The sequence below is a fragment of the Neophocaena asiaeorientalis genome, unplaced genomic scaffold (assembly GCF_003031525.2).
Source record: "Neophocaena asiaeorientalis asiaeorientalis breed wild unplaced genomic scaffold, Neophocaena_asiaeorientalis_V1.1 scaffold14, whole genome shotgun sequence".
NCBI lineage: Eukaryota > Metazoa > Chordata > Mammalia > Artiodactyla > Phocoenidae > Neophocaena > Neophocaena asiaeorientalis.
In genome coordinates this window covers 5,239,679-5,252,848 of record NW_020175192.1, presented here as the reverse complement: position 1 = coordinate 5,252,848, position 13,170 = coordinate 5,239,679, and the positions used below count along the sequence as shown (strand labels likewise).

General features: G+C 39.6%; 1 protein-coding gene and 1 pseudogene across 8 annotated transcripts in view; one reads left to right on the top strand and one right to left on the bottom strand.

Annotated features, from left to right (window-relative positions):
• Nucleotides 1–13,170, bottom strand: part of NSD3 (nuclear receptor binding SET domain protein 3) — a 106,106-nt gene that overhangs the window by 46,341 nt on the left and 46,595 nt on the right. For all 8 annotated transcript variants that reach the window (XR_003005926.1, XM_024765155.1, XM_024765154.1 and 5 more), the window contains 2 exons: nucleotides 3,315–3,469; nucleotides 1,294–1,809 (listed from right to left, as the gene is read on the bottom strand). Coding sequence is in view for 7 of the 8 variants with exons in the window: in XM_024765155.1 (XP_024620923.1) it covers nucleotides 1,294–1,809; nucleotides 3,315–3,469 (671 nt within the window). In the remaining variant the exon portion in view is untranslated. The remainder of the gene's footprint in view (nucleotides 1–1,293; nucleotides 1,810–3,314; nucleotides 3,470–13,170) is intronic.
• On the top strand, nucleotides 6,259–7,581 carry LOC112413241 (lanC-like protein 1 pseudogene; annotated as a pseudogene).

Sequence of the window (13,170 nt, the reverse complement as noted above, 5' to 3'; positions counted from 1 at the left end):
ACAAAGTTTGATTTGTGTTTCCAAAAGCAGATAAAAACCAGCTCCAAGAATGAAGCCAATTCGCATTCGAAAAAGATGCAAAGTATTTACTTGCAAGTCAAAGCTGTCAACAGAACCAAGTGGGGACTGTAACTTAAGTTTTTCCAAGGAGCTTCGCCTTACTGAAATCGGTTGAACCTATAGGCAGAAACAGGTTAAAAGAGGACCCTTATGCTTTTCTTTAGGAAAATATATCACTGATGAGGTGTACCTATATTTATTTTAATGTGCATATGACAATGTTAGGAAATAAGCACAGAATTCTTTAAAAATAGCACACATCCATGAGGTGCCACTAAATTTGGATTCACAAGCCCACAGTTGTGGTGTCGGCTGGGAGGGTAGTGAAGAGGTACACGGAATAGAAATTACGAATGTTGTAAACGAGTTTTAAAGTCTTCAAGCTAAAGTGTAAGTGCCCTAAATGGAGGCCCAGGGCTGTCTGAGGGAGGCATTCTGTTTGAAGAGGCTACTTTCACCCCGTTACACAAGCTGTCACCACAGTTCATTGTGACAGAACAAACACAGTTCTGGTATTTCTCTAAAATGTATGAGCTATCCCAGGTCATCATGAGCCAGACAAAATTGCTGGTGCAACCAAACAGAGCAACAGGTGCAATGATTACAATGGTTAATTCACATAACGGACAGAAATAATTTAATAAGCAGCATACTTTGCAACTAAGAAAAACTAACCACACAAACCAGAAACAGGCGAAGTGCCCAGTTTTTTTCCATGATTTTAGGGAGCTCAGCTCAATTTTGGCTGCACAGCTCAAGATTAATCTAGTACAGATGGGGATATTACAAAAGAGAGGAAAAAAAAAGAAGAAAAGCAAAGCTTTTTTGCCTATGTCTTTTTTGCCCCCATCTTAAACAGAGTAAACTGACTGTACATTTCAAGTGCAGTGAATACAAAGGGTATTCAAATGATGACCTTGTGTTGTTTGGGTTTTTTGGTTTTTTTTTTTTTTTTTTTTTTGCGGTACGCGGGCCTCTCACTGTTGTGGCCTCTCCCGTTGCGGAGCACAGGCTCCGGACGTGCAGGCTCAGCGGCCATGGCTCACCGGCCCAGCCGCTCCGCGGCATGTGGGATCTTCCCGGGCCGGGGCACGAACCCGTGTGCCCTGAATCGGCAGGCGGCCTCTCAACCACTGCGCCACCAGGGAAGCCCTGGGGTTTTTTTAAATGCCAAGGTTGACTACTTACTAGATACCTAGGTTCCCCCAAAAAACCCATGAGAAAAGAAGGTACCTTCGTTGAATAAACAAACTGATCGATAAATTTCCCATCTCCTGTAGCATTCTGAAGAGCAAACACTTGTTCAATTTTCACAACTGGAGACATGTTACACTTCTGCAAATCCAGGCTCCCTTTGTGCATTGTGATGGAAGCTGGTAAGGATTTCCTCGCAGCTGCCGTTTTCCAGGCTACTTTAACGGGAGGTGGTTCGTCCTCTTCCACGCTCGTGTGCCGCCTCTGGCTGTGTCTCCGAATTTCAGTACCTGATAGTGAGGAGGCCGCCTCGCCTGCACTGGTCTGTTCTGGCTGAGTATTCAGCACTGATCTTGGCCTTCGGGTTTTTTTAACTTCAGCCTTGGAGGCAACATTCTTTTTTGCTTGGGATAAAGCCTCCTCAGGCTGTTTATCAATGTAGATAAAAGTATACTGTTCAATTCTTTCCTCCCGGGTCATTTTCAATGCTTTCTCTGCGTGGGCAATGCCGATATCCCACTGAGCACGTTCTCTCTGAGGCCGGGGTTTCCGAATCTGTAAAGAAAGATACAGGCATTATGGAACATGCTTTAATCTAACAGGGACAGTTCAAAAAACACGTATTTCCCATGTGGTCTTATCATCTTTCCAGGTATGCATAAACATCTTCAGGGTCTTCAGTCAAACAAGGGAAATGTTCTAACTCCATGACTTTGATGAATCAGCGCTGCTATCAAGGACATGCAGGTCCACTCTTTTACAGTAAACCCTTCTTTGTTGCCCACTCTGCTGGACAAGTCCCTCCAAGAGGGAGTCGTCCTCCTCATGTCACATTCCTAAAAAGCTGGCAGTGATGATGGCAGAGAGAAGAAAGATTACAGAAAGGATAACTTTCAGGGGCCAATAAAACACTAACATTAAAGACAACACCCTAAAGCTCAGGGGTGCCACACAGACCACAGCAAAGCTAAGTAAGTGGCACAGAGCCAGCATTTGGAGCTGAGCGGCCAGCCTGTGCCAGAATGCAAACAGGGGCAGAATGCAGAGAAAGGGGAGCCCCGAGGAACACGTGGAAATTGATACAACACAAGAAAACAGGATCGTATGAGAGGAAAAATAAACCTGCATCACAGTTTCCAGAGTCCTGATCAGAAGACTTTGGATTGGCAAAACAGGTAAGAAAATTTTGAATAAAGGTATGTGAGATGAGCAAAGCAATTAGGAATTATCCAGGGGGTTAGACTGAGGTAGCCAGAAATTAGCTAATGAAACAAGGAGACGGTACAGTATATGTCAAACACTGTTAAACACTGTGAAGTGTTAAGTTTGATAAAAGTAATCAAAATCCTCTGTGAAAATATTTAGCTTAGAGTGAAAATATGACAAATTTCTGAATCACCAGAGGCCCACACTAAATTAGTTGAGTTTAAAAATCTCGACCAGACAGATTATCAAGAGTTCATGTCAAAATTCTAGTATGTCCACCACCACAACAAACATCTTTAGTTCCATCACTAGTGTGACCTTGGCTGAACCCGCTACTTAAGGGTTCTGTGCCTCAACTTCTTCATCTGCAGAAATAAGAATAACAGTATCTACCTCACCAAAGTTGTAATGAAGATTAAATGGATTAATACATATATAAAATGCTTAAAAACAGTGCCTGTCTCAGAGTAAGTACTAAATATTTTTAAAACCTTACTTTCATAAAACAATTTTGCTAAATAAGAATAAAGGGGAATTAGGGGAAAATGCTGAAATAGGAAAAAACATAAAAATCTCTGACAAAATCCACATTTCACTAGCATCTACTAGACTACGTACATTTGAATTCAATTCAAAATAGAATCCAAAATTGTATTAAGCAGATAAAGTTTTCAGTAGGACTATAATGTTTATATGACATAAAAATTTATTGACACAATGAATATTAAAATTGAACTTAGAGGACTAAAATAAGTCATTCTAATTGCTTGAATTCAAGTATGAAAAGCTCTACTAAATTATTAAGTCCTTTACAGTCCACATTCAATTGACCATGTTCCTATGTCATCAGTCACCTTCTGTTTCTCAGAGTGATTGCTGGCTTGTCTGGTCGCCTCGGCCAGTAGTTCTTCATACTGTTTGTGACCTTTGTACTCTCGGACCCGCTTTTCGTGAACCCACGCCCTCTCTGGCTGGTTGCTAAAAAATTGGACGTGATATTCCCGGGCACCTGTAAGTAAAAATTCTTATTAGCCCTTTCAGAGCATAAGCAGCCACATATACTTTGCCAAAAATGTGGACCTGAGCCAGGTTCCCTAGTTTACTCCTATTAAAACGTGTCATTTTTGGATTGTCCAAAGATATAATCCAACATCTACCAATAACACAACTAATTGTTACTGTAAAAATCACCCCAAATGATTAAACTTGGTACAGCACGTTTTAAGAGAAAAAAAAAAAATCAGAAATTCTGCTAATTGTCAGATTTGTTACCTTGGTTACACAATTTATTTTTACTGGCCTCAAACCTTTTTACAAACAAATCTGGGAACAAATAAATAATTTTTCCTTCAAAAAAATGTGTAATGTATTTTCTTGGACTTTCAAAAGCCAATTGCTGGTCAAACTGCTTTTCTAATGACATAAACGTGTGGCACACAGACCTGGGGGTGGTAAGGGGAGGACAGGCTACTGAGACTCTCCCAGGGATCCTGCAAGGTCAAAACCATCTTCACAATAACACCAAGATGTTGTCTTTTTCATGATGTTGACATTTGCACTTAATACGGCAAAAGCAATGGTGGGTCAGACTGCTGGCATCTCAGTACAAATAAAGGCAGTGATGACACCAAATTATACTAGTGCCGTATCCTTCACAGCCATATGCTGGCAGTTACAAACAAACAAACAAAAAAGCCAGTCTTACTTAATATCCTTGATGAAGCAGTAAAAATTACTTTTACTAAATCTCAACCCTTGAACACGTCTTTCTAGTATTCCTTGTGACAAAATGGGAAGGGTGCATAAAGCACTTCTGCGCGCTGCAAGTTTGAAGGTTGCCTTGAGCAAAGTACTTCTGTGATTGAACTGCAAGGTGAACTGGCCACTTCTTCATGGAACACGACTAAGACAAAAACTACGGTTATTTGAACTTGAGAATTTGGCAGGTATTTTCTCAAAAGTGAACAAGCAAGTCTGTCACTTCAAGGAAAACAGCTGATAGTATTTGTTGCCAATAATAAAAATTTGATCTTCCAAGAAAAATCAAAATATTGGAAAACTAGTATCTGCCCCTATGAGTCTTCCAATTTCCAAATAATCTAAGAATTTTCTGATGAAGTAAGTGGTGACAACGAATGTGATTTTAAAAATATCTATAAAGGAATGTGTCAACATTTGGAAGATATGCATACAATATTTTTTAAATGGCCAATGTATGATGTTACAAAGTCATGAAAGGCAAATGATCCATTCAAAGTGCAAGACAGAAACCAAGTACAAAAAGTTTATTGATAGGATTTCAGATTCCATATTGCAACTACCCCACCACTTGCTGAGTTTGGGGGCAATATCAAAGAAATATACCCACAATTATCTGAAAAGGCTATTATTAAAATACTCTTCCCTTTTCCAACTACACATCTGTGTGAGGCCAGATTATCTTCATTTTCTTCAACCAAAACAACAAACCATAACAGACAGCATGTAGAAGCAGATACGAGAATCTAGTGTCTTCAGTTAAGCCAGTCATTAAAGAGATTTGCAAAAATGTAAAAATACCATTCTTCTCAATTTTTTTGCTTGAGAAAATATTTTTCATAAAAACAGAATAATATACAGTAGCTTTTTAAAAATGAATTGGTAAATATTTAAAATTTTTCTCAGCTTTAATTTCTAAATTAACATCAACAGTAATAGATATAACCTATGTAAACAAAAGCATTTAGAGTCCTCAAATTTTAAGAGTAAAAGGGGTTCTGGGACCAAAGCACCTGAGAACCACTGCTCTCTGGCGGTGCTACTCTGAGTGTGGTTCCCAGGGCAAACCAGTCTGCCACAAAACAAGCAGAGAAGGTAAGAGTGAGCATTTAGAAACTATGATAATTTGACATTGCGTGACATCTAGGCCCATGATCAGGGATCCTGTACCGTGTATTTTTTTTGTAAGGGGAGGCCTTTCATTTCCCTAATAGTTAATTTTATCGTATTTTACATTAGTATTGGTCCATGGTGGACTGGAAAATTTTTTTAAAAGAGCAAAAAACTAGTCCTTTACCAATAACAGTTTGAAAAACATCACTGTAAAGAAAATGTCTCAGGTCAACAGAGAAATGTGAAAACCGGTCCTCTTGGGGAATCCAAGATAAGGCAGGTATGGAGAGAAGGACAAAGCAGATCTTGACAGAAAGTATGGGTATCAGCGTAAACTCAACTGACTGAGTTATAGGAAAAGGATTATATCTTGGATTTGAAATTTTTAAATTTTATTAGACATTAACGGGAGATTACTTAAGGAATTATTTTTAAACCAAATTAAAATTTCATATGTAAAATAGCCTGTGAGAAAAGAGAAACATACACAACTTGGTTTTCCATATCATCTAATCTGAGAAGAGCCAAGCATAAATTTGATTGTAATCAATCAAAGAAGGTTTATTGGGTTTCCCTGGTGGCGCAGTGGTTAAGAATCCGCCTGCCAATGCAGAGGACACGGGTTCGAGCCCTGGTCTGGGAAGATCCCACATGCCGCAGAGCAACCAGCCCCGTGAGTCACAATTACTGAGCCTGCGCGTCTGGAGCCTGCGCTCCGCAATGGGAGAGGCCACGATAGTGAGAGGCCCGCGCACTGCGATGAGGAGTGGCCCCCACTTGCCGCAATTAGGGAAAGCCCTCGCAGAGAAACGAAGAGCCAACACAGCCAAAAATAAATAAATAAATAAAAACAAAGAAGGTTTATTAAAAGTCCAAGCGTTTTGGAGGACAAGAACAAAAATACAGCCTCAACTAATAGGTAGGTTTGGAGGACAGGGTGGTGGGTACAAGCAGTAGGGTTAGAAGAACACAGGACAGGTGAAAGCGGTGCTTCTCGTTTTGTCCCGAGGCCGCGGGGCTCGTTTCTGGCACCATGGCGCAAAGGGCCTCCCCGAATCCTTATGCCGATTATAACAAATCCCTGGCTGAAGGCCACTCTGGTTCTGCTGGGATGACTACTGAATTCTCACAACTCCTGAACAATAAGATTCGAGAGCTTCTTCAGCGAATGGAGAGAAGCCTAAAGTCTGCAGACACTCGGGACAGCACTGTTTACACTGGCTGGGCAGGTATTGCTGTGCTTTACTTACACCTCTAGGATGTGTTTGGGGACTCCACCTACCTACGGATGGCACATGGCTATGTAAAGCAAAGTCCGAACTATCTGACCAAGCATTCCATCACCTTCCTTTGCGGGGATAGGGGCCCCCTGGCAGTGGCCGCTGTGGTGCGTCACAAGGTGAACAATGAGAAGCGGGCAGAGGACGCATCGCCCAGCTAATTCACCTAAATAAGACTGATCCCCATATGCTCCAAATGAAATGCTCTATGGTCGAATGGGCTACATCTATGCTCTTCTCTTTGTGAAGAAGAACTCTGGAGTGGAAAAGATTCCTCAAAGCCATGTTCAGCAGATTTGTGAAACAGTCTTAACCTCTGGAGAAGACCTAGCTAGAAAGACTCCACTGGTGTATGAATGGTACCAAGAATACCATGTCGGGGCTGCTCGTGGCCTGGCAGGAATTTATTACCACCTGAGACAGCCCAGCCTTCAAGTGAGCCATGGGAAGTTACACAGTTTGGTCAAGCCTAGTGTAGACTACGTCTGCCAGCTGAAATTCCCTTCCGGCAATTACCCTCCTCGTGTGGACAATACTCGGGATCTGCTAGTTCACTGGTGCCACGGTTCTCCTGGGGTAATCTACATGCTCATTCAGGCCTATAAGGTGTTCAAAGAGGAACAGTCTCTCAATGATGCCTATCAGCGTGCTGATGTGATCTGGCAGTGTGGCTCGCTGAAGAAGGGGTACGGGCTGTGCCACGGCGCTGCAGGGAACGCCTACGGCCTTCCTGTCGCTGCACAACCTCACGGAGGATGCGAAGTACCTGTACAGGGCCTGTAAGTTCGCTGAATGGTGCTTAGATTATGGAGAACACAGATGCAGCACACCAGACACCCCCTTCTCCCTCTTTGAAGGAACGGCTGGAACAATTCATTTCTTGGCTGACCTCCTAGGGCCCACGGAAGCCAGGTTCCCTGCATTTGAACTGTAAAAGGAAAGTCCCCTCACTGCAACTCACTGCATGAGCCTCTCTATACATCAAACCCAGGCTAAAGCAACGATAGAGTCAAACTGTGTACTTTAGTTGATTTTTTTTCCCCAGGATATGTCTTTAGTTCAGTTCCTTTTTATTATTTACTTTTATTTTAAAATATCCAGGGAAATCTTAATTAACTTCAGTTTCTCCTAAAGGGAGGGTAGGTGATGTGTACAGTATTTTGAGGGCATATATGCATTTATTTCAGAACTTGGAGGCAGTCGTATTCTTTACTCAAGCTTATGAATATAACCATCTGTTACAGTTCTAAAAATGTTTAAAAGAAACTAAATGTAGATAAATACATGCTTATCGCAGGATATTGACATCCACCTCTTCCCTTTAGTATTTTTTTTATGACACTTTTATGACTTTGCTTTTCTCTGAGTGGTTGATTATGAAACGGGACAAAAATATAACTATATGCTTCCAGGTCAAAAATTGAAAGAGTTGCCAACTGGGCTAGGGACCTGAACACCATTTTTCAGATTCACAATGCTTAAACTAGAGATAAACATACTTTCAAATTTGCCTCTTTTTGTTAGTAGAGCATCCAGGCTCTACAATCCAACATCTTTATCAAAAACTTCTGAAATGTGATGGTCGTTATATGAAAATTCTGATTTGAAGGTTATTTCTAGATAAGCTAACAAAAAGTTTGTTTTGTCCAAATATGCTAGTATGTTTTGGAACTACTTATGTAAATTTGTTTCTTCTTTGGAATAACTGTAAGATCAGGAAACGAGATTTCTGTGTGTAAATATATTATGATTGAGTCCACCCTTTCTGACTGACCTTCTAAACTTCGTGTTTTACTTACTTTGCAACGACGATGCTTTATAAAGCGTTGGTTGCTGGGAAGAAGCCATAAGATATTTTCCTTCCTATCTGTCTAGATGTTGATCTTTTCACTAAATAGTAGAGCATTCTACTTGTTTAAAAGGGGGGAGGGCTGCTATACTGCAAAATCGCTAAGCTTTTGACAGGAATGCTGGTTCCTGAGAAGGTATTATCCGGTGATTCTTAGAACAAATGGCTTTTGTCTCTTTGCATAGCCTAGGCTTTAACACTCATCCATTTCTGAGCCCTCAGGATCAGGTACTGATATGGTAGGTGAGGAATCCCTGGTGCTTCAAATTCTGTACAAGTGTTTTGACTCATCAGCTCCCATTCCTCCTCCTTCCATTGCTGACTTTCCCAGGCTTGTTTGTCTTTTCCATGTATCTTGACTGATTTTGAAACGTTTTACAGCTTTTAAGAAAACAGGCTCTAAAAATTTTTAATGTGCCTATTTCACGGCTCTCTCAGTCACAAAACACGCTATTTTTATTGGAACTGTGAACCAAATCCCCACTGAGTACATGTTGGTTCCCGTGGAGAGCAATCCCCTATTATTTTCCATTTAGCACCAAAATAGCTAATATTATTGGCAATTGCCTGACCCTTTAAAGGCTACTGACAGTAGGATCTAAAACACAGCCCACTGCTCGGTTCCCAGGATTAGCTTATTCCTCTGTGACTCACGCTGGCCGGGGACAACCTTGTGCCTCTCAATTTGAAGCACTGCTGGCAAGCTGTGTGCAAGCCGTGCCTTTCTCGTGAACATTTTACATGAACAGTGTCAGCATCCACAGGAAAGCTAATCTGCCTTTGGATGGGTGTCCAGCTTGAAAAAACAGACCCCATTTGGTTTAGTTAAATGTCTTACTATACTTTTCCTGCACTTTTAGCTACTATAGTTACTAACCAAGGGAAAAATAACAAAACACTTTCTCTTAACTGGAGGAGACTGATCACAGTGCTTCACCAAACACCTTAATTAATTTAACCCCAGGAAGACATCAAGGCAGGGAGAAGAACACTTTGAATAAGATTCTTATTCCTATTTAGATTGCTGTTTAGCTACTGCCATCCATTAACCAATTTATCGATACAAACACAATCCAGTTTTCATTTTTTTCTTTAGCTTTTTAAGTTATTAAACTGGCAAGATTTTATATTTGTGCCATTGTTTATTTATGTTTAAGAGCTCAGAAAGTTTGATAGGATTTTAAACTCAGGCAAAGGCTATAAAACTCAGACTAATACCCTAACACCATGGTAGAAACCGAAACTTTTACATGAAGTTTCTTAGTTTTGAAAGGAAGAGGCATCATTTCAGTTCTATTTCTGTTACATCATTTTTCCTTCAGATATTTTTTTGGTTAGAAAACAAAATGAAAAAATGCACAAAACTGCTTCCCAGAAAACTGAGTAGTATCTTTTATCTCCATGTAAAGACTAGGTAGTGGAACCTTAAAACCTTGTCAAGCAGTATTCATTTATCTTGTCGTGTGCTTCTATGAACATCACGATCAGTTACTTACATCAATCCTATTGGTCCCATCAAGAAGTCAGTCTTTAATCCTTAGAGTCATTTGACCCTCTTTTCATCTTTGATGTCACTTCCAATTATTTGGAATCAAAAGCCTTCACGGTAGGTAGAGTTTTAGGTAAAAGTGGCCATTTTCTCTCCTATTACAACTTCCCGGCATGACTTAATTGAGAGGTGTACTTTGCTCATAAGTCCTCGGGTTAATTTGTGTCTCATCTTATAATGCCCTGCCTTCTCTTGACTGAGTTTGAAATACAAAATGTGAAGAGTAAACACTTATTCATCTACTCCTTTGGCTACCTGAACTCATCTATAATCCTTTGTTATTCATACTCAATTCTGACTTCACTGCTGCTCCCCCTAAATAGGTCAGAGCACCCCACTTCTGTATTGTTAAGCTGTAGAAGAACTGTTTCTCTCCTACAGGTACAAATCAGAGTAGGATATTCAGGGATCCTATGCCAATGTTATATAGCCATTTACTGGAAAGGGCTGGAATTGTATGTATTTCTATGTTCCGTAAAGGATTTGACTTAACTGGTTCTCAACGAAATTTTATTAGGACTATTAAAAAAAAAAAAAAAAAGAACATAGGACATAATCTGTTTCCAAAAGTCAGAGTTACTTATTTAGAACCAAACAGATAATCCCAAAAGATTTTGAATTATAGTTAAAAACATGAAAACAAAAACTCACAGATAACATAAGCTCATTTTAATCTTTATTTTCAACTTCTTCCTCCATTAAATCACTTACTACAGAAGAAACAAATCAAACAATTTGTCTCTTTGTTGGCACTTTGTTTCCTGCTGGCTAGAAAGCTATAAAAAAGAGTGAAATAAAAACCCAAAGACCTGACAGATGGAGAAACAAGCACATCTGTCTCTGAATAATGAGCTAAATTTCCAATAGAAAAATGTGGAGGAAACATTTTTATATAACAAAAATAATATAGGTAAAACTGTCTGGTTTTAAATTTCTAAAAGTATATTGGGATTAAAAGTTACAACAGGTATAATGTGATACCATTTAAAACTCTCAGTTAAAAATCTTTATTTTCATATCTATTAATTACAACATGCAAAGAGAAAAAGAATTACTCCCAAACTCTTTTTCTCTTTTGGCCGCACCTCGAGGCTTGTGGGATCTTAGTTCCCCCACCAGGGATTGAACCTTGGTGCCCTGGCAGTGAGAGCACAGAGTCCTAACCACTGGACTGTCAGGGAATTCCCAGAATTACTCCCAAACTCTTAATAGTTGTTACATATCTGGAGGATGAGACTATGGGCAACTCTGCCTTCTGAACATATATACTGTATTGTCGTAAGCAGAAAGAGCATTTCATTTTTAATCTTTACACTTAAAATGAGATCTAAACAATGAAATGCAACAAAATAGACATGTGATCCAAACATCTTTCAATGTGCTCTTCAAAGAATTATATCTGTAAGTGTGAAAACTGTTAAATACGTTTTCCAATGCTGAGAATCTGACTAATAACAATACTGACTAATAACAGTATGGAAACCATTGATTACTGTATAAAATTCAAGACAAATTTTACAAAGTAGTTTAGATAATAAGCAACACAAAATGTTTCACAGGTATCATGTGTGGAACATAATCAACAAAATAAAGTTTTATACTGTGCTTCTGGTTTTTAGAAAAACTACTTCAGTAGTCAAAAAACTACTTCATTTAAAACTGCACTGCACAGCCATGCAATGAAATATTATTTGGCAATAAAAAGAGACAAAGTACTGATACATGCCACAACACAGATGAACCTCTAAACATGATGCTAAGTGAAAGAAACCAGACATAAAAGGCCACATATTATATGATTAGCTTTATATGAAATGTCCAGAAAAGGCAAATCTATAGAGACAAAAAGTAAGTAGTGGCTTCTTAGGCTGGGGAGCAGAGGGGGGAATGGGAAGTGAGTCCTAATGGATGTGGGATTTCTTTTTTGGGCTGATGAAAGAAGTGATAAAGTTAGATTGTGGTAATTGGTCACACAACTCTGGAAACGTACTAAACATCATTAAATTGCAGGCTTTAAAAGGGTGAATTTTATGGCATGCAAATGATATCTCAAGAAGGCTATTATTTTAAAAACTACTGCAGGAAAGAGAAATTTTAAAATGTTATCAGCATGTACATTTTTCAAACCTAAATTCTCAGATTTCGGTTTCCTCAACAATACAAACAAAATCAGTTTTTCCAGCACTAAAGTAAGGAGGACCAGACCAGATTAAGTCATAAAATAAATTTAAACACTTCCTTTGGAATACAAGATGAAGCACAGATTATGCTTTCATCTGTACCCTGGAAAAAAGCTGTATTAGTAAGTTTTCATAGAGTAATTAAATGTGAAATTCTTTATATAATCTCAAAAGGATGCCTTCCTAAGGGGACAGAACTGAAGAGCCACAACTCTCACGTGATGTTATATCTTAGAGTGCTCTGGAGGCCCAGATAGGGACTTGTGTATTGTTTTATCAAGAAGGCTTGTCCCTTTCTTCTCCCATTCAAGAATCACAGATTATTAAATATGCAAAGTACTCAAGAGATTAACAGTCCAACAGCCCCACTATATAAATGAAGGGGCTAGGACTGCCTCCCCCAGTCTCTGTAAATTATGAGTAGGGGAATTCAATTACTTTCCTTTTATCATACAGTAGTAGGTAAGAGTGGAGGTTAGGGACTAAGATTTCTTTGAGACTGTATTTACAGATCCAAAACGTAAGGATAATGGTACCTACTTCATAGTGTCGCTGCTATGAGGACTGCTTAAGAAAATATACAAGAGAATTGTTTGTTTTTTCATTTATTTTTTGGCCACGTCATGCAGCACGTGGGGTCTCAGCTGCCCAACCAGGGATCCAACCCATGCCCCACGCGTTGGAAGCGTGGAGTCTTAACCATTGGACCGCCAGGGAAGTCCTACAAGAGAATTGTTTAACACTGTGCCTTGCACAGGAGTGGACACCCAACAGTGTTGGTTTTTTTTTTTAAACTTCTGCCCCATCGATACTTCTAGTCACCCCAACCTTTAATCAGCAGATTATAGTGACAAGATGATTGCCTTCTGTATCTGGGTGGATTTCTTGCTGGGCAGCACAAGAGTTACAAATATGGCGGATCCCGTGACAAATCTGACTTGCCAGACACTTTTTCTCCTCATAACAGTGAACAGGGACCAA